Here is a 26,635-nt window from a genome sequence, read left to right as displayed (position 1 = left end):
AGGGGGAGAGGGGGAGAGGGAGAGGGGGAGAGGGGGAGAGAGGGAGAGGGGGAGAAAGGGAGAGGGGGAGAGGGAGAGAGAGAATCTTAAGCAGGCTCCATGCTCAGGGCAGAGCCTGATGTGCCACTAGATCCCACAACCCTGGGACTCATGATTTTGGCCAAAATCAAGAGTCAGATGCTTGACTGACAGAGCCACAGGCATACCAAAACACCTTTAAATTATTCTATGTAGGGGTTGTAACACAATATTATAGATTGCTTAGGGATAGAAAAAATCAAGTCTAATTCTTTTATTTTAATGAATAAACTGAGCTGTGCAACCTTCTATGGAAATGTGATGTTAAGATACCAACATCTACAAATAAATAAATAAAGGGGAATTTTTATTTACATTGAGGATACTGGAAAATCTGGGGTTTTTTTTAATGTTTATTTATTTTTGAGAGAGAGAGCCCAAGCAGGGGAAGGGAAAAGGGAGGGGGACAGAGGATCCGAAGCAGGCTCTGTGCTGACAGCAGAGAGCCCGATGTGCGGCTCGAACTCACAAACTGTGAGATCATGACTTGGGCCTGAAGTCAGACGCTTAACTGACTGAGCCACCAAGGCGCCCCGATCTTTGTTCTTTAAAGGAACAGAACAGGGGCGCCTGGGTGGCTCAGTCGGTTAAGCGGCCAACTTCGGCTCAGGTTATGATCTCGCGGTCCATGAGTTTGAGCCCCGCGCTGGGCTCTGTGCTGACAGCTCAGAGCCTGGAGCCTCTTTCAGATTCTGTGTCTCCCTCTCTCTGACCCTCCCCTGTTCATGCTCTGTCTCTCCCTGTCTCAAAAACAAAAAAAACAAAACAAACAAAAAAAACGTTAAAAAATAAATAAATAAATGAACAGAACAGCTCTCTGGAAACCTACAATCACTGACTGTTCTGCCCCTCCCCCACTCATGCTCTGTCTCTCTCTCTCAAAAATAAATAAAACATTAAAAAAAAAAAAAAAAGGAGCGCCTAGGTGGCTCAGTCAGTTGGGTGTCCAACTTCGGGTCAGGTCATGATCTCACGGTCTGTGCTGACGCTCAGAGCCTGGAGCCTGCTTTGGATTCTGTGTCTCCCTCTCTCTGACCCTCCCCAGCTCACACTGTCTAATCTCTCTCTCAAAAATAAATAAACATTAAAAACAATTAAATAAAAAAGAATGGACATCAAGTGGAGACAACAAAACACACAGGTAAAAGCCATCTGGAGGAAACAAAGTGAGGCACTGAAGAAAACTCAAACAAAGTAAATGAAAAATAAAAAATTCCATAATTCATGTCCTTATTGTTAAGAGAAGACATAACAACAATGTATTAAGAACAGAATGCTAGAGAAAGGGGGAAGAACAAAGCACAGGAAAGAGGGAAAAAAAGAGGAAGCCACTTAAAGGGGTAGGGGAGGAAAATGAGAGGGAAGGGAGAGAATCAGCAGCAGAAGGCGAACAAAATGGGATTGAGTGAGTAGGAAGGGGACGGTAAGAGAAGAAACAATGCCTGGAATTTAAGAAGCAAAACAGGTGAACATATGAGAAGGGGGGGGGGGGGAATAAAGAGGGGGGCAAACCATAAGAGACTCTTAATGATAGAGAACAAACTGACATGGATGGCGGGAGGTGGGGCGGGGATGGGATAGACTGGTGATGGGCATTAGGAAGGGCACTTGTTGGGATGAGCACTGGGTGTTGTATGTGAGTGACGAATCACTCCTGAATTCTACTCCTGAAACCAATACTGCACTGTATGTTAACTAACTAGAATTCAAATTAAAATTTGAGAAGAAAAAATAAATTAATGAAATTAAAAAAAAACAATGACAACAAAGGTGAATGTCTGGAAATTAAAAAGTTGACAGATAATACTAAAGTACAATAGGAAAGAGGCACTTGCAGATCTCTGGTCACAGAAGTCAACTCTCTGTTGCAACCATCCCCCTCCCATTGCAAAAGTCTCTCTCCATGCACCACCCCCAAAAGCAGTCTTTCCAAATTAAGTTTCTCCTTACTATATAAAAAAAGAAAATAGTTCAAAATAGGAAGGTGAATCAATTTCCCAAAAAATAAAAAGGTTATACAAAGAGATGTGCAACTGAAGAAAGAGATGATGAAAGATCAAACGTTTTCTCCAGAAAGTGAGAACTGAGAGATCAAAGAGATAAGACACATTCCCAGGGGCCCACCAAATACCCAGGAAAATGAAAAAAAAAAAAAAAAAGAAAAAGAAAAAGAAAAAAGACCACACGACCCTGCATCATTGTGAAATTTCAAACCACTATAGAGAAAGAGAGCATTCTGATTCCAAAGCTTTTAGAAAGAAGAGGGGGTAGACGCAAAAGATTAAGAACAATAGTACCAAATTCTCAATGGTAATCTTAGAAGATGGAGCAATGGCTTCACAATTCTGAAGAAAAATGAATTTCAACCCAGAAATCTCTACCCAGCCAAACAATGTGTTGGTGGGATACAAGTAGTTTTAGACACTCACAAAATACTACCTCTTCTGTATCCTTTCTCGTGAAGCTACTGGAGAATGTGTGCCAGCCACCAAAAGAGGATGTAAGCCAAGAAAAAACATGAGACACGGGAAAAAAGAGGTTCAGTGCTGGAGAGAGTTAAAAATTTCTAGGATCACAGCTGCGTGGCAGGCTTAATGAGCCTATCTGTCTATTATAACAAGACAAAGGGCTCCAGGAAAAAAGTAGACTGACAGGTAATCTGACACAACTGGCACAGTGGAAAAGTGTAGCAAAAGGTTGTGGGAAGAGAGCATAGGAAGATTTTGCTCAGTTTCTTTACACCTATTCTAATGGGGAAAAATAGGGCAATTATTACGTCCAGGAAAAAGAAAAGTTCTGAGAGGAAACATAATAATAGTATACTATTTGACTCAGCAGGAAGCTACATCAGAATCATAATTATTTCAACAAACACAGAGTATTGACTTAAGCAAAAATGGTGATATAATTAATTGGGAGGATGGGAGAGGGGGAGGTAAAGCAAAATCAAGGTGCTATAAAGAGAACTTAAATCCTACCTGCCAGTCTTCACTGAATCTAAACAAAACAGCATTAGGTATACATCTAACATTGAGAAATGTGATCACATTGAAAAATGTGGAGTTAGATAATGAAAGAAATACCAAAAATACCTGAAGGAGATCACCTCTGTGGAGAAAAAGCGGAAAAGGCCAAAGAAAACTTTTTGAAAATATATACTTTGGAGGCACCTGGGTGGCTTAGTCGGTTAAGCATCTAACTTCGGCTCAGGTCATGATCTCGAGGTTCCTGGGCAAGCCCTATGTCAGGCTTGCTGCTGTCAGCAAAAAGTCTGCTTCAGACCCTCTCTTTCCCTCTCTCTCTGCCTCTCCCCCACTCTCACGTGCTCTCTCTCTCAAAAAAAAATACACATACACTTTGGGGCACCTGTCTCAGTTGGTGGAGCATGCAACTTTTCGATCTTGGGGTCATGAGTTCAAGCCCCATGTTAATTTTTTTTTAATTAAACATTTTTTAATTAAAAAAATAAAAATATATACTTTTAAAAACTGAGGTGAAATTCAGAGGATATAAAATTAACCCTTTTATTATTTTTAAAAAATTTTTAATGTTTATTTATTTTTGAGAGAGAGAGACAGAGTGTGAGTGGGGGAGAGGCAAAGAGAGAGAGGGACACAGAATCAGAAGCCGGCTCCAGGCTCCAAGCTGTCAGCACAGAGCCCATTGCGGGGCTCAAACTCCTGGACAGCGAGATAATGATCTGAGCTGAAGTCAGCCACGTAACCAACTGAGCCATCTAAGCACCCCAAAATTAATCCTTTTAAAGTGAACAATTCAAGGGAGGTGGGTGGGAGATGGGCTAGATGGGTGATGGGTACTAAGCAGGGCACTTGTGACAAACACTGGGTGTTTTATGTAAGTGATGAATCACTGAATTCTATTCCTGAAACCAATATTGCACTGTATGTTTAACAGAAATTTAAATTAAAAAAAGAAAAAAATAAAGTGAACAATTCAGCATTTAAGTACAGTCACAGTGTTGTACAACCACCACCTCTATCTAGTCCCAGAACATTTCTATCACCCCAAAAGGAAACCTACATCCCTTATGCATTCACAGTTCCCCTTCCTTCTAGGCCCTGGCAACCACCAATCAGCTTTCTGTCTCCATGGATTTACCTATTCCAGTGTATTATATAAAAGGATTCATACAATATGTGATCTTTTGTGTCTGGCTTCTTTCACTTATTTAAGTTTTCAAGGTTCATCCACATTCTACAATGAATCAGTACTTCATTTCTTTTTATGGCTGAATAATATTTGTTTATCCATTCATCTGTTAATGGACATCTGGGTAGTTTCCAACTTTTGGCTACTGTGAATAGAGCTGATATGAACATGAGTATACACGTATTTGAGAGTCTACTTTCTTTTGAATATAGGCGTGGAAATGCTGGGTCATATGGTAATTTTTAGTTTTTTTCAAGGTTTATTTATTTTTGAGAGAGAGAGAGACAGAGCGTGAGTTTTGAGAGGAGGGACAGAGAGAGAGGAAGGCACAGAATCCGAAGCAGGCTCCAGGTTCTGAGCTGTCAGCACAGAGTGCAACGTGGGGCTGGAACTCACAAACCGTGAGATCATGACCTGAACTGAAGTCGGACACTCTACCAACTGAGCCACCCAGGCACCCCATATGGTAATTCTGTATTAATTTTACCCGTACATCTATGGTCAACTAATCTTTAACAAGGTTGCCAAGACCATTCAATGGGAAAAGAATAGTCCATTTAACAAATGGTGCTGGGAAAACTGGATATCCACACGTAAACAAATGAAGTTGGGCTCCTACTTCACACCATACATAAATATTAACTCAAAATGGATTGGAGGCCTTGGGGAGCCTACGTGGCTCAGTCGGTTAAGCGTCCTACTTTGGCTCAGATCACAATATCGTGGTCTGTGAATTCAAGCCCCGCCTCAGGCTCAGTCCTGACAGCTGGAGCCTGCTTCGGATTCTGTGTCTCCCTGTTTCTCTGCCCCTACCCCGCTCGCGTTCTGTCTGTCTGTCTCTCTCAAATGAATAAAACATTTAAAAAAATGGATTGGAGGCTTAAATATGAGAGCTAAATCTAAAAACCCTCAGGGATGCTTGCGTGGCTCAGGCCTCAGGCATTTAAGTGACTAACGCATGGTTTCAGCTCAAGTCATGATCTCACAGTTTTTATGTTTGGGCCCTGTGTTGGGCTCTGTGCTGACAGCATGGAACCTGCTTGGGATTCTCTGTCTCCCACTCTCTGCCCATCCTCTGCTCATACTCTCTCTCTCTCTCAAAAATAAATAAACATTTAAAAAAAAGTGAAAAGATAACTCCCCAAAACTGGGAGAACATATCTGCGAATAATGTATTTCATAAACAATATCTTCTTTATACCTGGAATGTATAGACAATACTTATGTTAAATAGAGAAGGTCTTTTTTTGTTGCTTTTTTTTTTTTTAATGTTTGTTTATTTTGAGAGACAGAGAGAGAGACAGAGAGAAAGAGCACTTGAGCAAGGGGGAGAGAGACAGAGAAAGAGACAGAGAATCCCAAGCAGACTCCATGCTGTCAGTGCAGAGCCTGATGAGGGCTCAAACTCACAAACCACGAGATTATGACCTGAGCCAAAATCAAGAGTCAGATGCTGAACCGAATGAGCCACCCAGGTACCCCTGGAATATATAAAGAATCCTTAAAACACAGTAAAAAAAAAAAGGGGGGGGTGCCTGGGTGGCTCAGTGGGTTGAATGTCTGACTCTTGATTTCGGCCCAGGTCATGATCCCCGGGTCATGGGATCGAGTCCCACATCAGACTCTGTGCTGAGCATGGAGCCCGTTTAAGGTTCTCTTTCTCTCTCCCCCTACCCCTCTCCCCCACTTGTGTTCTCTCTCTCTCTAGGATGGAAAAAAATAATAATAAAAACCAGCTAAAAAAAAAAAGACACCCAATTAAAATGTGCAAAGGACCTGAAGAGACATTTCTTCAAGGAAGATGAACATATAACAATAAGCACATGAAAAAATGCTGAACATCATTAGTCATTAGGAAACTGCAAATCAAAACCACAACGTGGTATCACTTCACACCCACCAGGATGGCTATTAAAACAAAAACAAAAACAAAAACAACAAGTGCTGGTAAGGGCAAGAATGCAAAGAAACAGAAGCCTTCATAACACTGCTAGTAGGAATGTAAATGGTACAGCTGCTGTGGAAAACAGTTTGGCAATTCTTCAGAGAGTTAAACATAGAATTACCACATGACCCAGCAATACAAGAGAAATGAAAACGTAAGTCCACTCAGACACTTGGACACATATGCTTATAGCAGCATTACTCACAACAGCCAAACAGTAGAAACAACCCAAACGTCTATTAACAGTGAAAGGATAAACTAGTTATGGCGTATCTCTATGATGGAATACTATTCAGTCATAAAAAGCAATGAAGTATTGATATAAGCTACAACTTAGATGAACCTTGAAAACATTATGCTAAGTAAAAGAAGCTACACACAAAGGTTACCTGTTGCATGATCCCATTTATGTGAACTATCCAGAATAGGCAAATCCATGGAGAGCAAGAGAGAAAGCATTATTAGTGGTTGCTAGGGGATGGAGAAGGCTGGAATGAAAAGTGTTACTTAAATGGTATGGAGTGTTCTTCTGGGGTGATGAATAAACTTTGAAACTGAAGGGAAATGCTGGTTGCACAGCATTGTGTATTCACTAAATTAAATGCCACTGAACTGTACACTTTAAAATGGTTAACTGTATGTCAAATGAATTTCATCTCCACTAAAGAAAAGAGAAAGTACTGATACGCGCTACATCAAGAATGAAATTTGAGGGGCACCTGTGTGGCTCAGTCGGTTAAACATCCAACTTCAGCTCAGGTCATGATCTCACGGTTCGTGAGTTCGAGCCCTGTGTTGGGCTCTGTGCCGACAGCTTGGAGCCTGGAGTCTGTTTTGGATTCTGTGTCTCCCTCTCTCTCTGCCCCTCCCTGACTTGCACTCTGTCTCTCTCAAAAATAAATAAACATTAAAAAAAATTCTTTTTAAATTAAACTCGAACACATGCTAAAAGGAAAAACAGGCTTAAAGAAGCCAGTCACAAGCAAATCAACATTATACTATTCTGTTCATATGAAAGTTCGGATTAGAAATCTATAGAGACAAAAAGTAGATTAGTGGTTGCTTAGGAGTGAAGGTAGGTAGATGGGGATATGGGGTTAACAGCTAATGGGTATGGGGTTTCTTTTTGAGGTGATGAAAATGTTCTGAAAGTAACTGTGGTGATGGTTGCAAATATCTGTGACTATGCTAGAAACTATTTAACTGTACACTTTAAATGGATGAATTGTACAGTATGTGCATTATTCCTCAATAAAGCTATTAAAAAATAAAAGCTATTGTTATATATAACAATAAATTGAATTAATAATTTAAAATTTTCCCACAAAAAATCCCAGGGCTAAATGGCTGCACTGGTTTTTCACAGGATATAAAATTAATACACAAAATTAATTTATGTACAGTAGGAACAGATCATTCAAAAATAAAATTAAAGACAATAATTCCATTCACAACAGCATAAAGAAGAATGAAATACTTTGAAAAAAACGCATGAACCGTAAAAGAAAGAAATGATGGATTAGACTTTATCAAAACTAACAAACTTTTGTAATTCAAAAGACACCATTAAGAAAATGAAAACTCAGACTGAGAAAATATTGGCAAATCACATGCATCTAGAATTTATAAAAAAATTTTAACAATCTAACAATAAAATGATAAGTCAATTCAAAGATGAGCAAAAGTTTTGTTTTTTTAATTTTTTTTTAATGTTTATTTATTTTTGAGACAGAGAGAGACAGAGCATGAATGGGGGAGGGTCAGAGAGAGGGAGACACAGAATCTGAAGCAGGCTCCAGGCTCTGAGCTGTCAGCACAGAGCCCAACGTGGGGCTCAAACTCACGGACCGTGAGATCATGACCTGAGCCGAAGTCAGACACTTAACCGACTGAGCCAACCAGGCGCCCCTGCAAAAGTTCATCAAATGTATATATCCATTAAGCAGATGGAAAGATGCTCAACATTAATAAAATACAAATTAAAGTCACAAAGATGTACCACCACACACTTACTAGAATGGTTATAGTACCAAAGACAGGGTCATGTGTAACAACACAGATAAACCTAAACATAGAAAGACAAATACGGATCTCACTTATATGTGGAACCCAGAAGCAGAGAATAAAATGGTGGTTGGCAGGGGTTGGGAGTAAGAGAAATAGGGAGATGTTGGTCAAAGAGTACAAACTTTCAGTTACAAGATGAATAATTCCTGGGGATCCAATGTATAGCATGATGACTACAGTTAATAAAACTGCATTGTATATGTGAAATTTGCTAAGAGTAGATCTAAGAGTAGATCTTTTTTTTTTTTTTTTAAGTAGGCTTCACACCCAGTGTGAGCCCAATGCAGGGCTTGAACTCACGACCCTGAGATCAAGACCTGAGCTAAGATCAAGAGTTGGATGCTTACCTGTTGGGATGAGCACTGGGTGTTGTATGGAAACCAATCTGACAAGAAATTTCATATTAAAAGAAAAAAGAAAAAAAGAGTTGGTTGCTTAACCAACTAAGCCACCCTGGCACCCCACTAAGGGTAGATCTTAAGTGTTCTCACTACACACAAGGAAGTTAACCATGTAAGATGATCAATGTGTTAATTAGCTTGATTATAGTAACTTAACAATGTGTGTGTGTGTGTATATATATTAAAAATCATCCTGTTTTATACCTTAAATAGTCTTTGTCAAGTATACCTCAATAAAGCTGTAAAAGAAAAAAAAGCCACTAATAAGTATTGGTGAGGATTTGGAGAAACTGGAGCCTTCACACATTGCTAATGAGAATGTAAAATTGGTGCAGCTACTTTAGCAAACAGTCTGGTAGTTTTTGAAAAAGTTTTATATACAGAAACTTTCAGTTCCACTCTTAGGAATCTATCTAAGAGAAATGAAAATATATATCCACCCAAATACATGTATGACAATATTTGGAGCAGCATTATTCACAAAAGGCAAAAACTTGAAGTAACCCAAATGTCCACCAGCTGGTGAGCAGACAAATAATATGTAGTACAGCCATACAGCAGAATGTTATTCAGCAATAAAAAGGAACTGAACTATTGATAAATACTATGACATGAATGGATGAATCTCAAAAGCCTTATGGTAAGTGAAATAAGCCAGATACAAAAGGCTATATATACTGTTTGATTTCATTTAATATCTAGAAACAGCAAATCTGTAGAGACAGAAAGCAAATCGGTGGTTGGCTAGCTGGGAGTAAAAATGGGGACTGACTACAAAGAGACATGAGAGAATTTTCTGGGGTGATGAAAATGTTCTCAAACTGGATTGTTAGTGATGGTTGTACAGCTCTATGAATCTACTAAAAATTACGTACTACACTCATACTGGGTGGACTTAATGATATATAAATTATATTTCAATAATACTGTTTATAAAAATAACTTTTAAAAAATTGCTAGTAAGCACAATATCCTATATAGAATCTCTCTTCCCATATATTAATCAGGTAATCTTGTACAATTTATTTCCTTTCTATTATAATGTTTTACTATACAGTGGCCTCTACTGGCCAAAAGGAGAGATTTTGATTAGTTGCTTAAAAATCACTAGTTGCTTAAAGTTTTTATATTTATAATGTATCTGCTATATAAATTAGGTCAGGATTGGCTATGGTTTCTTAAAAGTGAAACCATATTAAGATATAAGGGCTGGGGCACCTGGGTGGTTCAGTGGGTTAAGCATCCAACTTCAGCTCAGGTCATGATCTCACAGTTCACAAGTTCAAGCCCCTCCTCCAGCTCTCTGCTGTCAACACAGAGCCCACTTCGGATCCTCTGTCTGTCTCTCTCTGCCCCTCCCCTGTTGTCCCCCCCCCCAAATAAATAAATAAATAAATAAATAAATAAATAAATAAACAAACTTAAAAAACCAAAGATATAAGGTCTAAATTGTGCCCAAAGGAAAGCAGATGGGATAGAGTAGGAATGAAAGGACATAAGAAGCAGAAGCAAACCCACTGTTGCTCTAAAAGAAACCTTGTAAGAATACTTTTTTTTTTTGGGGGGCGCCTGGGTGGCGCAGTCTGTTAGGCGTCCGACTTCAGCCAGGTCACGATCTCGCGGTCCGGGAGTTCGAGCCCCGCGTGGGGCTCTGGGCTGATGGCTCAGAGCCTGGAGCCTGTTTCTGATTCTGTGTCTCCCTCTCTCTCTGCCCCTCCCCCGTTCATGCTCTGTCTCTCTCTGTCCCAAAAATAAATAAATCGTTGAAAAAAAAAATTAAAAAAAAAATACTTTTTTTTTTAACTTATTTATCTGACTGATCTTTCCTAGTCAATCCAAAGACACATTCACAGAAAGATAAACGGAAAGCCCATTATTACAGGTTTATGATACATAAATAAAACGTAAATTAAAGTCACCGCCTGACTCTTTCACCTTTGGAAGGCAGAGTAACATGATGATTAAAAGAGCATGAGTAAAGAGTTAGCCTGGATTCAAATTTCGGCTTCAGCATTTCCTCACTTTGTGACTTTGGGTTTATTATTTAATTCATCAATGCCTCAGTCTCCATTTTCATAAAATGGAGAAAATATTTTATCTCAAAGCATTTTTCAGAGTATTGTTCATCTCATAGTAACCATACAATGCATATAATGCATATAATTATTGTTATTTAAATTTAGAAATCGACAGTAAATTTTTAATTTTTTTTTAACATTTATTTATTTTTGAAACAGAGAGAGACAGAGCATAAATGGGTGAGGGTCAGAGAGAGAGGGGACACAGAATCCAAAACAGGCTCCAGGCTCTGAGCTGTCAGCCCACAGCCCGATGCGGGGCTCGAACTCACGGACTGCAAGATCATGACCTGAGCCGAAGTTGGACGCCCAACCGACTGAGCCACCCAGGGGCCCCGATAGTAAATTTTTAAATGATCTTTAAGTACAAAATATTACTTATTTATAAGATGCAAATTTGCCAACATTTACTGATCATCTAGTATGTACAAAGCACTTTAAGTTTTATAAGGAAATAGCTGTTGGAATACTGAAACACTAAAAACACTATTGAAAATGACTAAAGAGAGGGGTGCCTGGGTGGCTCAGTCGGTTAAGCGTCCGACTTCGGCTCAGGTCATGATCTCATGGCTTGTCAGTTCGAGCTCCATGGCAGGCTCTGTGCTGACATCTCAGAGCCTGGAGTCTGATTCAGATTCTGTATCTCCCTCTGTCTCTGCCCCTCCCCCACTCACACTCTCTCTCAAAAATAAATATTTAAAAAACTAAAAATAAATAAAAGAAAATGACCAAACACATAACTATTCATTAACACTGAAAGATGTTATATTAGTGAAAAAGATTACCAAACAGTAGTAATGCTATAATCCTGTTTTTATAAGCACATATGTGTATTCATTTTTTATTTTTGAAAAACACAATTTTTCTTTAAATGTTTATTTATTTTTGAGAGAGACAGAGACAGAACGCAAGTGGGTTAGGGGCAGAGAGAGAGGGAGACACAGAATCCGAAGCAGGCTCCAGGCTCCGAGCTGTCAGCACAGAACCCAACATGGGGCTCTAACTCACGAGCTGTGAGATCATGACCTGAGCCAAAGTCAGATGCTCAACCGACTGAGCCACCCAGGCACCCCGAAAAACACGATTTTTTTAAAATGTTTATTTATTTATTTTTGAGAGAGTGAGAGACAGCAAATGCAAAGCGGGGGGAAGGCAGAGAGAGACACAGAATGTGACGCATGCTCCAGGCTCTGACCTGTCAGCACAGAGCCAGATGCAGGGCTTGGACCCACGAACCGAGACATCATGACCTGAGCTGAAGTTGGATGCTTAATGAACTGAGCCACCCAGGGGACCCATGTGTGAGTATTTATATACTCACTCACAGAAATATATATGACTCTAAATCAAAATCGACTGATGGTCATTTCTTAGTAGTGTGATAAAGAAGTATTTTTATTTTGCTTTTTCTTAAGTGTATTTTCTGATTTTTGTACCATGGATATTTACTACTACTGTAAAAAAAAAAAAAAAGGAAAAGTTGAAGGGACCTCAACCATTAGTAACACACACAGATTGGCTCATAAAGTATATAGGCCATTAGCACCCTGGATTGGAGATGGAAAGCAAGACCTAGAAGGCACGGAGTATGCACTGTGATCTTCAATTTATGAAGATTAAAACAGAGCAAAGAATGAATAACACTTATAGATCATTAAGTGCATCTCTTTGATTAGAATGTTGTCACGTTAAAGTGTTGTTTCTAAAAAATACATGTGATAATTACTGTTTGGAGTAGCGTTCTAAGAGTAGAAAATTGAAAAAATACCCTTAAAGTTTTCTGGCACAGTTAAGAGGTACACGAGCAGAGTAGAAAACTACGAAGAAGATTCTCCTTGTTAGGGATGCCACAGAAAGCAGGCTCATGGGGCCATGGGAGAGGGCCACTGTTTCCTATTACAGTCACGGCAAGATTGAAATATGACCTTACTCTCAACAAATGGGCTGCAGCTGAGTGCAGCACCTTTGGTGTCCCAGGTGTTCTCGGAAAGGGTTTCTTAGTTCAACTAGTACAAATAAAGCCCACCTACAAGTCCTCTTGAATTACGTCTCTGTTCCTAATATTATCTTTGGGCTTCTCGGCCATGAAAAAAGGAAATTCTGACTTCTACTTCCCACTTTGTTGGCTGAAGTAGAAGGGGCAGGAGAGGTGAGTCGTAAGAGTAGGTACCAAACAGTAAGAATTACCTTCTGCAGACTATGTGCTCTTCAACATCAATAGTCGCTAAGGGTCTGCAGCTACAAAAACAAGTCTTGATTATTTGGAAAGGAATCAAGTTGGAACTAAAGTCTCCTTAAACACTCAGTAAATTCATAAAATTGAAAACTCACCTGAAAACATTTTTACAAAATCATCAGTAGACATACTCATCACCACATCTGCCTGATGAGAGGGCTCTCCATATCCAACGTTCCCACCTTTGCTTTTAAGATCAAGAAACCACGTTCCACCATCTTCACCTACACAAAATATAAAGATGTAGAAATAAATGCCAAAGTAGCCCTTTCTTCTTAAACTTAATAACTGCTACAGTTAAAATAAATGCTCTTTTCCAGGTTAAAACCCTCAGGCCTCTATCAAATTCAGCAAATATCCATTAAGTACTCACATGCCAGGCACTAGGCTAGGCTCTGAATACTCCGCAGTAACATGGTTCTTACACAAGAAGAAGTGGAAGGTTAATGTGGAGTCAGGCAAGACCAGCGGAAGGTGAGATTTAAAAGTCAGGTAAGCGGGTGCCTGGGTGGCTCAGTCAGTTAAGTATCCAGCTCAGGTCATGATCTCACAGTTCATTAGATCGAGCCCTGTGTCAGGCTCCATGCTGAGTGTGGAGCCTGCTTGGGATTCTCTCTCTCCCTCTCTCTCCACCCCTCCACCTGCTTATGCTTTCTCTCTCTCAAAGTAAATAAGTAAACACTTTGAAATGAGTAAGAGTCAGGTAAGAATTAGCTAGATGAGGAACTGAAAAACGTATACTGGGACTGAAGGCAGAAAGAGAATGAAGAGTGGCATCAGATGAGCTCATGAAGTGGTCCAGATGCAGGAGGGGGGCAGTGAGCCATGTAAAAGATTCACTGACTCCATCCTAAAGGGATAGGCTACGGAAGGAGAATGACATAAGGCTGGTATTTTCAATAAATCACCCTAAAAGCAGTGCAGAGAATATACCGGAGGGGGATGAAGAGGATGCAAAAGGCAAGTTAGGATGGTGTTGGGGTAGTTTGGGAACTTGAGGATGTATGCCTGGACCAGAACTGTGACAAAGGGAATATGGGAAAGTAGGCTTATTTGAGAATTTCAAATAAGAAACACAAGATTGGGTAAATGAATATGATGAGGAAAGGTATGGAGAGTGCATAAAAATGATTTGCTAATTTTTGGCTCAGGATACTGGGTAAAACTGGTGTATTTTTTACTGAGAGATGACTACTGAAGAAAAACAGATTGAATAGGTAGTGTCTGAGGCAGGTGTTGGGAATGGTGTGCTGTTTTAGGCATTTTCAGATTGTTGAGACATTTTTGTGACAGCCAAGGGAAAATGTCAAATGAAGGCTGACTAGCCTAGAAATATAGATACATAAATAATCATTTCCTCTTTTTTTTTAATGTTTATTTTTTGAGAGAGAGAGAGAGAGAGAGACAGAGAGAGTGAGTGAGTATGGGGGAGGGGCAGAGAGAGAGGGGGAGACACAGAATCTGAAGCAGGCTCCAAGCTCCAAGCTGCCAGCACTGAGCCCGATGCGGGGCTCGAACTCATGAAGCTGTGAGATCATGACCTGAGCCGAAGTCAGACGCCCAACTGACTGAGCCATCCAGGCTCCCCTGAGTAATCATTTACTATGGTCATTGAAGCCATTTGAGTGACTGAGGTTTTCTAGGGCAAGTCTGTAACTGACAACGATGATTACAGACAGAGGAAGGAAGCGAGGAGAGGGGCTATCAGCGAAGTCAAGGAAGGGAGTATTTCCAGAAGGAAAGAGTGGTCAACAGTTTCAGATGCTGTAGAGTGGTGACAAGGTAAGAATGTCAAAGGCCCACTGACGATATAGAAGTCACTGAGGACTTTGGTGACAGCAAATTCAATGGAATGGAGAAATATACCAGAGCAGAGTGAAGTGCACATGGAAATATATTTGGCTCTTAAAAGGGAGAAGAATGGTGGAGGCAGAAGTGGGGCTGGGGGTTGTGTTTTGATTTGAAGATGGTATGGACTTTGAGAATGTTAAAATACCACCAGAGAGTAGGCTGTAGGATGAGCAGGTCAGAGAGAGGGCATAATTACCAGCACAATGTCCCTAAGGAGGTCACAGGACATGGGATCTACAGCTTTGCTACTCAAAGTGTGATCTGTGGGGGTGCCTACGTGGCTCAGTGGTTAAGCATCCGACTTTGGCTCATGTCATGATCTCGCGGTCCATGGGTTCGAGCCCCGTGTCAGGCTCTGTGCTGACAGCTCAGAGCCTGCTTCAGATTCTGTGTCTCCCTCTCTCTCTCCCTTTCCCCCACTTGTGCACACTCTCTCCCTCTCATAAATAAACATTAAAAAAAAGAAGAAAAGAAATGCAGAATTCAGACTCTGCTGGAGACAGGCTAAATCAGATTCTGCATGTTAACATGATCCCAGGTGATCAATATGAACATAAAAGCTTGAGATGCATGAATCTAGAGATGAACTCTGTTCTACTGGGAAGGAAGAAAGAATTATGCTCATAATGGCTGATTTGATATCAGATGGCAGGAAGCTGAAGCAATTTGTCTGCAAGTTTCTATTATCTCTGTGAAAGAGGAGGTGGGATTATCTGCTGACACTGGCAGGGATGTGGTGAAGGGAGAGCTGGGAGATTTGTGGAACACTGAGAAGGTTAAAAATAATTACTGTAGTGCTTTCAACAATAGCCAAAATTATGGAAAGAGCCTAAATATCTATCAACTGGATGGATCTATCAATGGATAAAGAAGATGTGGTTTACGTATACAATGGAATATTACTTGGCAATGAGAAAGAATGAAGTGATGCCATTTGCAGCAACGTGGATGGAACTGGAGAGTATTATGCTAAATGAAGTAAGTCAGCCAAAGAAAGACAGATACCATGTTTTCACTCCTATGTGGAACTGGAGAAACTTTAAGAGAAGACCATGGGGGAAGGGAAGGGAAAAAAAAGTTACCAACAGAGAGGGAGAGAAGCAAACCATAAGAAACTCTTAAATAAAGAGAACAAACTGAGGGTTGATGGCAGCAGAGCAGGGGAGAGAGGAAAATGGGTGATGGGCACCGAGGAGGGCACTTGCTGGGATGAGCACTGGGTGTTGTATATAAGTGATGAATCACGGGAATCTACCCCCAACACCAACAGCACACTGTATGTTAGCCAACTTGACAATAAATTATATTTAAAAAAGTTAGAATAAAATAAAATAAAATAAAATAAAATAAAATAAAATAAAATAAAATAATTACTGTGAAAAATGAGGCAGTAAGCTTGACTACAAAAATAGAGAATTCTCAGGCACTGCTTAGACCCCAGCTGAAGAAGGGCAATGATGAATTTCTTTACTTTTTTTTAAAGAACTTTTTTTTTATATGTTTATTAATTTTGAGGGAGAGACAGAGAGCCCACACGTGTAGGGGAGGGGCACAGAGACAGGGAAAGAGAATCCAAGCTCTGACAGTGCAGAGCCTGATGGGGGGCTTGATCTCATGATCCGTAACATCATGACCTGAGCTGAAATCAAGAGTCAGATGCTTAACTGACTGAGCCACCCAGGTGCCCCAGTGATGAATTTCTACTGGTACAGATCCACTGGGTGGTGTGATGGGTTTTTTCCATTTCTCCAGGAGGACTTGGCAGCCTGGGTGCAACTGTGGGGCAGTCACATAACGTGATTCATCCAGGATTAGGCTTTTGACAGATGGTGACATAAGCACAAAAAGTTCAGGAAATTTAGGCTACAGGCAAGAGAGTGATTAAAGCAATGGACCATGGGTTCTAAAGGGTAAAAAGGAAGAAGAGATGAAACAGGGGAGGCAAAGGATAAAAGAACTGATAATGTCAAAGTTTGCATTCAATGGAACTAAAGTAGCTAGTTCTCAAAACTATCATTAATATGTGTTAATACTATGTTGAGAAGAAAACTACTGAGAAGTTTGAAAAAACTGACTACATGTAGACTGACCTAAATAATTCCAAAGATAAAAATGGTAAGGTGCTACGGCTAATGATAAATTACTGTATTATACTGCCTGTCATGATCCACATGCCCTCCTAAACAGAATTTTCTCTCAATTACATATGCCAAAAATGTATTTAACACTGACAGTATAGGTAACGAAATTTTATGTTTATTTATTTTTGAGAGAGAGAGAGAAGAGTACAGTTGGGGAGGGGCAGAGAGAGAGGGAGACACAGAATCTGAAGCAGGCTCCAGGCTCTGAGGTGGCAGCACAGAGACTGACACGGAGCTCGAACTCACGGTTTGCCAAAGTCAGACACTTAACCAACTGAGCCACCCAGGCACCCTGCTATTCTTGAATGTCTACATTCTAGGGTTAAGGGTTCTGGATACAGCCAACTATCAAGGTGATTACTACTGGAGGCTGATTTTCTGCCAAGGGACATACCCTACTTTGTTTCACAAAAGTGCCAAATTACTAGATATGATTTTTACCTGAGAGTTCAAACTGATAGATTGCTTGAGTGGCTTTAACGACGTCATCAGTGAGAGAGTCCTTAACAATTCTAAATGTTTCTTCCACAGCTCCAGAACGTGGTTTTGGTGGTGGCTGTGGCTTCTCTTCTTTGAGTTCCAGAACAGCACCTATAAAACATTATTGATATAAATGTCTTTAAAGCCTAGGCAGTGTAAGGCCCCACACAGAACTAATAAATTAGCAAAAGAGACTTGCCACCAATTAGACCTGTTTGACCAAAATGACTTTAAATATATTTGGTGACAAAGTGTTAAGTCAATCTGATGAAATAATATCCAAATACATCAGTTACACATCAGTTGGTTTATACTCTCCAGGTAAAAGGCTGACTCTCAGATTACGTTGAAAAAAAACAAACCATTACTAAACAATAGTGTTTTTTGGTTTTTTTGGGTTTTTTTTTAAGGGACCTAAACAAACTTTTGGGAGTTTTAGGAGTAATAATCACTCCTTTATCATCCGCTCTGAGTTCTAAAACCAAATGAGAAAAGACACTAGAGTAAGTACCATGGAGATCAGAACATCAACCATGTAAACAGCAGAGCTGAACTGGAGATTGTAGCTTGAATTAACAGCCAAGTGAACTTCCTAGTAACTTTGCTTCTAAATTTGACTTAGTTCCTTCACCCCTGGATTGAACTTGCCTCCTCCCATCAGGGCTTAGAAATGCCTCTAAAAGTACAGGTCATGTGAAAACCGGGGACAACCTGCTCAGACAGAAAGAACCTTCACAAGAGTCTAAACCACACAAAATTAGTTCCTCTTCCAGTTTCATCAGACTGGTCCCCCCCATTGGATGAAGATGGAGATCAGACTACAAGCCTCATGAAAGCCCCCCCCGCCTAGAAATATAAGGCCAGGGGAATGGAGGTTATAGTGTTTTTAAACTTGTATCCATGTAACCCATTGGCTGTAACCATTCAGCGTATAACGAGCCAGTAGATATGCAGTCCATAGGACTGTTCAATTGCCATAGCTTGAAGCTGTCCTCCAAAACCAACCTCTATTCCTTTATTTTTCCTCCTGGAATCACTTGTGGGCAGTTTAGCAGTTGCCCCCAGAAACAGGTGAGAACAATTCATTAATTAAATTAATTCCAAGGCCAATCTGTGCTCTAGGCTAAAAATGAACTCTCCATCTACTTTCCGACTCAAATTACACCCAGCCATATAACTCACCAAAGGTTATTAAATGAAATATAATTGGCAGCACAAAAATATTCCATAGTACAACAGAAGCAATATAAAAGTATCCCAAATTTGCTGCATATAGATTACCCTCCACTACAATGATTCCAGAGACAAAAACACCCAAACAAATAAACAAGAAAATCCTTCTCTTCTTACAAGTTAAAATCCAAACAGATATTAAAGATGAAATCCTCAAGATCCAATGGAGCAAAGATACACACTTTTAAATAAACTTTTAGTTTCTCACTATTTTTAAATTCATTAGAGAGTGCACCTCTTTATTGCCTACACCCATGGCAAACAACTCCGACTGCCTTGCCCTTGCTTTTTCTTCATGGATAACATGCATGAATAATGATCATAAGTATATAGCTCAAAAAGTTACCAGAGGGGTTGGGGGATGTGTAAAAAGGGGTGAAGGGGAGTAAGAGGTATAGGCTTTCAGTTATGGAATGAGTAAGTCATGGGGATAAAAGGTATGGCACAGGAAATACAGTCAGTGGTATTGTAGTAATGTTGTATGGTGACAGATGGTAGCTACACTTGTGATATGCACAGCATAAGGTATAGACCTGTGGAATCACTATGAAACAAATGTAATATTCTGTGTCAACTATACTTCAATAATTTTTTAAAACTTATCAATAAGTGGATATGCTGTGTCATCATCACCTAGGTCAAGAAAGAAGATAGGGGTGCCTGGGTGGCTCAGTCGGTTAAGCATACGACTTCAGCTCAGGTCATGACCTCACAGTTCATGGGTTCAAGCCCTGTGTCGGGCTCTGTGCTGACAGCTCAGAGCCTGGAGCCTGCTTCAGATTCTGTGTCTCCTTCTCTCTCTCTGCCCCTCCCCGCTCACGCTTTGTCTCACTGTTTCTCAAAAATAAATAAATGTAAAAAAAAAAAATTTTTAAAGAAAGAAGATATGACAAGTCCCCCAGAAGCCTGTGGTGGCAGACTGTAGCAAAAACTTTAGTGTAGCCCCAAAAGACATTTGCCAAGTGATAAATTGCATAATTTGATCATCTGGACTATTTAGACATGGCATGACTTTGAACAAGAGAATAAAACTTCAGGAGACAAAAAACAAATCAGTAATATATTCGAAAGGTATAATCAGTAGACTACAAATATGTAAGCTTTAATGAGAAAGAACATTGTGGTTACTTAAAAAAAAAAGAGGGCGGTGCAAAAACAGATACTCAGATCAATGGTACAGAATAGAGAACCCAGAAATGGCCCCACAAACATATGGGCAACTAATCTTTGACAAAGCAGGGAAGAATATCCAATGGAATAAAGACAGTCTCTTTAGCAAGTGGTGCTGGGAAAACTGGACAGCGACATGAACCTGGACCACTTTCTTACACCATACACAAAAATAAACTCAAAATGGATGAAAGACATAAATGTAAGACAGGAAGCCATCAAAATCCTTGAGGAGAAAGCAGGCAAAAACCTCTTTGACCTTGGCCACGGCAACTTCTTACTCAACCATCTCCAGAGGCAAGGGAAACAAAAGCAAACTACTGGGACCTCATCAAAATAAAAAGCTTCTGCACAGCAAAGGAAACAATCAGCAAAACTAAAAGGCAACCGATAGAATGGGAGAAGGTATTTGCAAATGACATATCAGATAAAGGGTTAGTATCCAAAATCTACAAAGAACTTCTCAAACTCAACACTCAAAAAACAAATAATCCAGTGAAGACATGAGCAAAAGACATGAATAGACACTTCTCCAAAGAAGATATCCAGATGGCCAACCAAGACACGAAAAAAAGCTCTACATTGCTCATCATAAGGGAAATACAAATCATAACCACAATGAGATACCACCTCACCCCTGTCAGAATGGCTAATATAGGGGTGCCTGGGTGGCTCAGTTGGTTAAGCGTCCGGCTTCGGCTCAGGTCATGATCTCACGGTTCGTGAGTTCAAGCCCCGCGTCGGGCTCTGTGCTGACAGCTCAGAGCCTGGAGCCTGTTTCCGATTCTGTGTCTCCCTCTCTCTCTCTGACCCTCCCCCGTTCATGCTGTCTCTCTCTGTCTCAAAAATAAATAAACGTTAAAAAAAAAAAAGAATGGTTAATATCAACAACTCAGGGAACAATAGATGTTGGCAAAGATGCAGACAGAGAGGATCTCTTTTGCATTGCTGGTAGGAATGCAAACTGGTGCAGCCACTCTGGAAAACGCTATAGAGGTTCCTCAAAAAATTAAACATAGAACTACCTTATGACCTAGCAATTGTACTATTAGGTATTTATCCAAGGGATACAGGTATGCTGTTTTGAAGGGACACATGCACCCCCATGTTTATAGCAGCACTATCAACAAAAGCCAAAGTATGGAAAGAGCCCAAATGCCCATCGATGGATGAATGGATAAAGAAGATGTGGTATACATATACGATGGAGTATTACTCGTCAATCAAAAAGAATGAAATCTTGCCATTTGCAACTACGTGGATGGAACTGGAGGGTATTATGCTAAGTGAAATTAGTCAGAGAAAGATAAAAATCATATGACTTCACTCATATGTGGACTTTAAGATACAAAACAGATGAACCTAAGGGAAGCAAAGCAAAAATAATATAAAAACAGGGAGGGGGACAAAAACATAAGAGACTCTTAAATATGGAGAACAAACAGAGGGTTACTGGAGGGGTTGTGGGAGGGGGGATGGGCTAAATGGGTAAGGGGCATTAAGGAATCTACTCCTGATCATTGTTGTGCTATGTGCTAACTAATTTGGATGTAAATTAAAAAGATAAATTAAATAAAAAAAAAAGAGGGGTGACCAGCTGGCTCAGTTGGTGGAGCATGCGACTCTTCATATCAAGGTCGTGAGTTCAAGTCCCATGCTGGGTGTGGAGATTACTTTAAAAATAAAACCTTGAAAAAAAAAAAAAAGACAATGACTAGCAGACCCCATCATACCCTAACTCCATACTTACATAAACATGTAAAAAAATTACTAAACATCACCTAGACTCACAAACAATCACTGTCAGAATCTAGGAACAAATGTTCAATAACTCTAAGGTAGACAGAGTCAGCCTAAGAAACACGGAACTGCCTGTGCTTTGCCTCATGAAAGATCTCAGAGAAAGAATAGCTCTACTAACCTAAACAAAGAAGACAGGTTTTCATATTTTTAAACCACTGGACCAGACTCTGGGCTTGTTTCAACTAGAAGACTAGGATCTGTACCTCTGTTCTACAATGCTGCCTTTTAAGAACGCCTCCATCTTTCAAATCCAATTTCAAAGCTTGTAGCTCCCAAATATCAGAGGAGCAGACAGTAGGGGGAGCCCTTGTAGTGAGGCACCCTGGGAAGTACACACCCCAAAGCAATACTGATAAAAATGGGGAGGGAAGAACCTTGGGAGCAGGGCATGAAGGGGACAGTAGGAGGTAAAAGAAATTCCCATGTCAGCTTCGCACACAGGCACTAGCTATGTGCCTAACAGGTACCACAACAGAAACTATAGCTCTGAGAACGCAATTCTACCAGAAGGACAAGGAATGAAGCCAGAAGCAATCTATACATCCCTGTCATTTGACTCTACTAGCTCTAGAGATATTTCCTAATATGAAGATAAATTAGCAGTGGGGAACAATAACCTGGTGCCTATGAGAAACAACATACCACAAGGGTAATGGAAAATTATTCTGAAGAGAAAAAAAAAATTTACCTCTAAAAATAATTTACTATGAAACCCACAAGAATTCCTCCACATGAAAACTATATGAAACAAGGGCACAAAGTCATATATAACTGGCTGGAATGAAAAAAACAATGGAATAAAATGGACAAGGAAAGAGGGAACATGAGAAATGAAACATATAATAAAATTAAAATAAACATTATAGGCCAAAGGGAACAGAGGTGAAAGTGTCAAAAGTCTTTTTTTTTTTTAATGTTTGTTTATTTTGAGAGAGAGCGAGAGCTCAAGTGTGCGTGCAAGCAGGGGAGGGGCAGAGAGTGAGAGCGAGAATCCCAAGCAGGCTCTGCACTGTCAGCACAGAGCCCAATGTGGGGCTCCATCTCACAACTGTGAGATCATCACCTGAGCCAATATTGAGTTGGATGCTTAATGAACTAAGCCACTCAAGTGCCCCAAAAGTCTTTGTTTTTTAAAGTAGGCTCCATTGGGGCGCCTGGGTGGCGCAGTCGGTGAAGCGTCCGACTTCAGCCAGGTCACGATCTCGCGGTCCGGGAGTTCGAGCCCCGCGTCGGGCTCTGGGCTGATGGCTCGGAGCCTGGAGCCTGTTTCCGATTCTGTGTCTCCCTCTCTCTCTGCCCCTCCCCCGTTCATGCTCTGTCTCTCTCTGTCCCAAAAATAATAAACGTTAAAAAAAAAAATTAAAAAAAAATAAATAAATAAAGTAGGCTCCACGCCCAATGTGGGGCTTGAACTCCAACCCCAAGATGAAGAGTCACATGCTCTACCAACCAAGCCAGCCAGGAGCCCCATCAAAAGTCTTATCGGTAATTTACAGTACAAACTTGAGCAGGTATCCCAGAATGCAGAAGGAAAGAACAGTAAGATAGAAATAATAAAAGATGGTGACAACTACAGGGGAAAGGAAAAGGACAGCAGGCTAAGAATAAGTGTTTCTCAGGAGAATCCAGAGCAACTGGAACAGAAGCAATAAAAAGTGTAACTAAAGAAAAAAAAATAAATAAATAAACTGAACAGACAAAAAAGACTATGGGTTCCCTGTGTTGTAATGGGAGGAAGGAGATCAATGAAGAAATGACAGTATTGCTTTTAATATGAGAAAAAACACTTAAAATTATGAACATAATCTACAATATACTTCATAATTACAAATACACTATATAAAACAAATATACATAGCACAAATAACCAGAAAAGGTACAATCAAACGTTAATAGAAAGGTGAGCTGCTCCCCCTTGGGAAATAAGGGATACACACTGACCTCTGAGAGAGAGGATGTGGATAGGGACTAACCAATCACCTGAAAGATGTTAGATTCTAAGCCAGATATACTGGACTATATGAATATATTAAGGTATCTACAGCAAATGTTGAGTACAATTGCAGTAGACTGAACAAGGAAGAAGAGGGAATAAAAAAAGAGAGCTACAGTAGCAAACGCTCTCTCCAGCAGCATATGGGGAAGAAAAGCTTCAGCCAAAGGAATTTGAGTATTGTGACCTCAAGGCTGAGGGCATCCCTCATGTGGAGATGATATATGGATTGTAGTCAATGCACGTGACACATTCTGATCCCATAGGCAAAATCATTCCTATCGAAATTTGATGCCAGTAAACATTTATCTTACATTTTACTCATCTAACCTCCCTTGTTCTGATTCCACGGTCATGAAACAACCTTCTGATCGTGATTCTGTTCCCTATGTAATTAGGACCCAAGGGAGAGAATGGGCTGATCATAGCAACTGTATGCCTAGTCCATGAGATGGCAACTCATTATAAATTAATAAGTTGGATTACTGGGGGGAAAATATGCTAATTTAAAGGACTTTAAGTATTCAGGAGTTAGAAAAGCAATTTAAATTTACTGGTTAAAGTTACGGGCTTGGCAATCAGAGAAATACAAATTTAAATCCTGGCTCCGCCACCTGCCATGATCTCAGATGTAAAATGAAGATAATAATACTTGTCTTGCAGGCTCGTGTTAACTGTGACAATGCATACAAAGCACCTGGCTTAGTGTTTGATGCACAGTAGTGCCCAATAAATATGTGCTGAAAAACAAAATGAATATACATGATCAATAAGTGGTTCTTATTATTTAAACTTGGAATTTAGAGAAGCTCAGATCCAATGTTAGGGTGCTGCACAAAAATCAGGATTTTGCTCTTGCCTGGCCTTAAGCCTAGACTCTTTTTAGACTTTGATAAGATGTGTTTTCAAGTTTTCCATGCTACAAATGAAAAGTTGCCATTTTTATTAAGTAATTTTTAAAACTATCTCCAAAAATTTAGACAAAGATAAGGTAAAGGTAGAAAAGATTAAGCCAGAAAAAAGGTGGCACTAAAATGCACTGCGGTATAAGATTCTATAAATTTGCTATAAAGGTATAGAGGAAATTTGTTCTTAAATTTTCTAGCAGCCATCTAAAGAATCTGTGATCACTTAGGAGATTCACACTGTCTGTGAGATAAAATAAGGTAAGGGCCCAGGAGAAGCACAGCCATTCTTGTTAATAAACCATGAGAGAAATTCTTCTCATGGGTATTTGTTAAAGAGTGTTTCTTCTGAAATCTTTCAGTAAGCTAGTGACACAATGCCAGAACACAAAAACTAAAACGTAAACTCTGGACCAATTAAGGGAGGCTATTGTTTCTGAATTATAAAAGCAAAATAAAGCAAAACCAAAATCTCCTTTGAAGTGAATTTCTCCAATGAAGCAGTCACACAGCACAAACTCTGAGAATGCTGTTAGGTATACTTTGATGTGACACATTTTTCCTCAAAATAAAATAACACATCAACATGAAATACCTAAACACAGTGCCAAGGAAAAGAAATAAAAATCTTAAAAAAGGGTCTGTTTTCGTTTTAAGATTTTTTTTTTTGAGTCAAATGAAAAGCATATATTAAGAACTTCTTACTGGTGGAAGGAAAAGACAACCTTCTTGAATTAACAAGACCACATATTACTGTCTAGTTTAAATTACAATGGATCAAAAGCAGAAGGCAGCAATGTCCCATTTTATATTCTGAAAGAAATATGTAAGTTAGTATCTTTATTTTCCTATATAAAGTATGGTCTACATCTTACCACGTGATTCCACTTTCTTGATAATTGTATCTGGGTGTTCATCTAAGAAGAAATCTGGTAACAAAGGATGGCCTGAAAAATGACCCCAAAAATAATCAGGTTACTAAGACAACTTAAATATATTAAGACTCCTAACACCTGTTTAATGAACATTATATCTGTTTTTATTGTAATAATCATTCTTGTGCAATGGAAAAGACTCCCATGAGAACTGTTAAACTACTTGACTTTCACAAAGCTAAAATACTTTTCCCATAACCCAGTTATCCTCCTCTCCAATGGCAAATTTCATCACTAAGATCCAAACAGAGTCACCTGTTACATTAAGCTCCTCGCTGCCCTCCCAGGAGGCTCTGCCCCCTTCTCATCTATCCATGCAACCCTTCTGTCCTACATCCCTCCGAAGTACTCAGGACTCGTTTCTTACCTAGTCCCCTGAGAAAAGGGGGTTCCTTATTAAGAAACTTGTTTCCCATCTCTGTCTCTGTCTCTCCCTCTCAGAAGATTAAGAAAACTGGAGGTCAGGAAGGCATTGGTCTTTATTATATCCTAATACTTATCATAGTACGTATTCATCTTAAGCTCTCAACACTTGATAGGATTTTTTTTAATGTTTATTTATTTTTGAGAGAGGGAGCGTGAGTTGGGTAGGGACAGAGAGAGAGGGGGACAGAGGATCCGAAGCAGGCTCTGTGCTGACAGCAGACAGCCCGATGTGGGGCTTGAAATCACAAACCATGAGATCATGACCTGAGCTGAAGTCAGAAGCTTAATTGACTGAGCCACCCAGGTGCCCCGATTGTGCACAAAATTTTAAATTTAAGATTAAAAATTAGGGGCGCCTGGGTGGCGCAGTCGGTTAAGCGTCCGACTTCAGCCAGGTCACGATCTCGCGGTCCGGGAGTTGGAGCCCCGCGTCAGGCTCTGGGCTGATGGCTCAGAGCCTGGAGCCTGTTTCCGATTCTGTGTCTCCCTCTCTCTCTGCCCCTCTCCCATTCATGCTCTGTCTCTCTCTGTCCCAAAAATAAATAAAAAACGTTGAAAAAAAAATTTTAAAGATTAAAAATCATATCAAGTGGGGCGCCTGGGCGGCTCAGTCGGTTAAGCATCCGACTTCAGCTCAGGTCATGATCTCACAGTTCATGAGTTTGAGCCCAACGTCAGGCTCTGTGCTGACAGCTCAGAGCCTGGAGCCTGCTTTAGATTCTG

General features: G+C 40.0%; 1 protein-coding gene across 1 annotated transcript in view; it reads right to left on the bottom strand.

The window, feature by feature from the left end:
* Positions 1–26,635, bottom strand: part of HSDL2 (hydroxysteroid dehydrogenase like 2) — a 65,984-nt gene that overhangs the window by 1,775 nt on the left and 37,574 nt on the right. Inside the window, exons 8-10 of the mRNA XM_040481970.1 lie at positions 25,427–25,498; positions 17,409–17,558; positions 13,071–13,199 (exon numbers count right to left, since the gene is read on the bottom strand). Of these exons, the coding sequence (XP_040337904.1) occupies positions 13,071–13,199; positions 17,409–17,558; positions 25,427–25,498 (351 nt within the window). The remainder of the gene's footprint in view (positions 1–13,070; positions 13,200–17,408; positions 17,559–25,426; positions 25,499–26,635) is intronic.

Source organism: Herpailurus yagouaroundi, unplaced genomic scaffold (genome assembly GCF_014898765.1).
Source record: "Herpailurus yagouaroundi ecotype Mexico unplaced genomic scaffold, PumYag 160, whole genome shotgun sequence".
Taxonomy (NCBI): Eukaryota; Metazoa; Chordata; class Mammalia; order Carnivora; family Felidae; genus Herpailurus; species Herpailurus yagouaroundi.
Note: the sequence above shows the minus strand (reverse complement) of the source record. Positions and strands in the feature narration are given on the sequence as shown.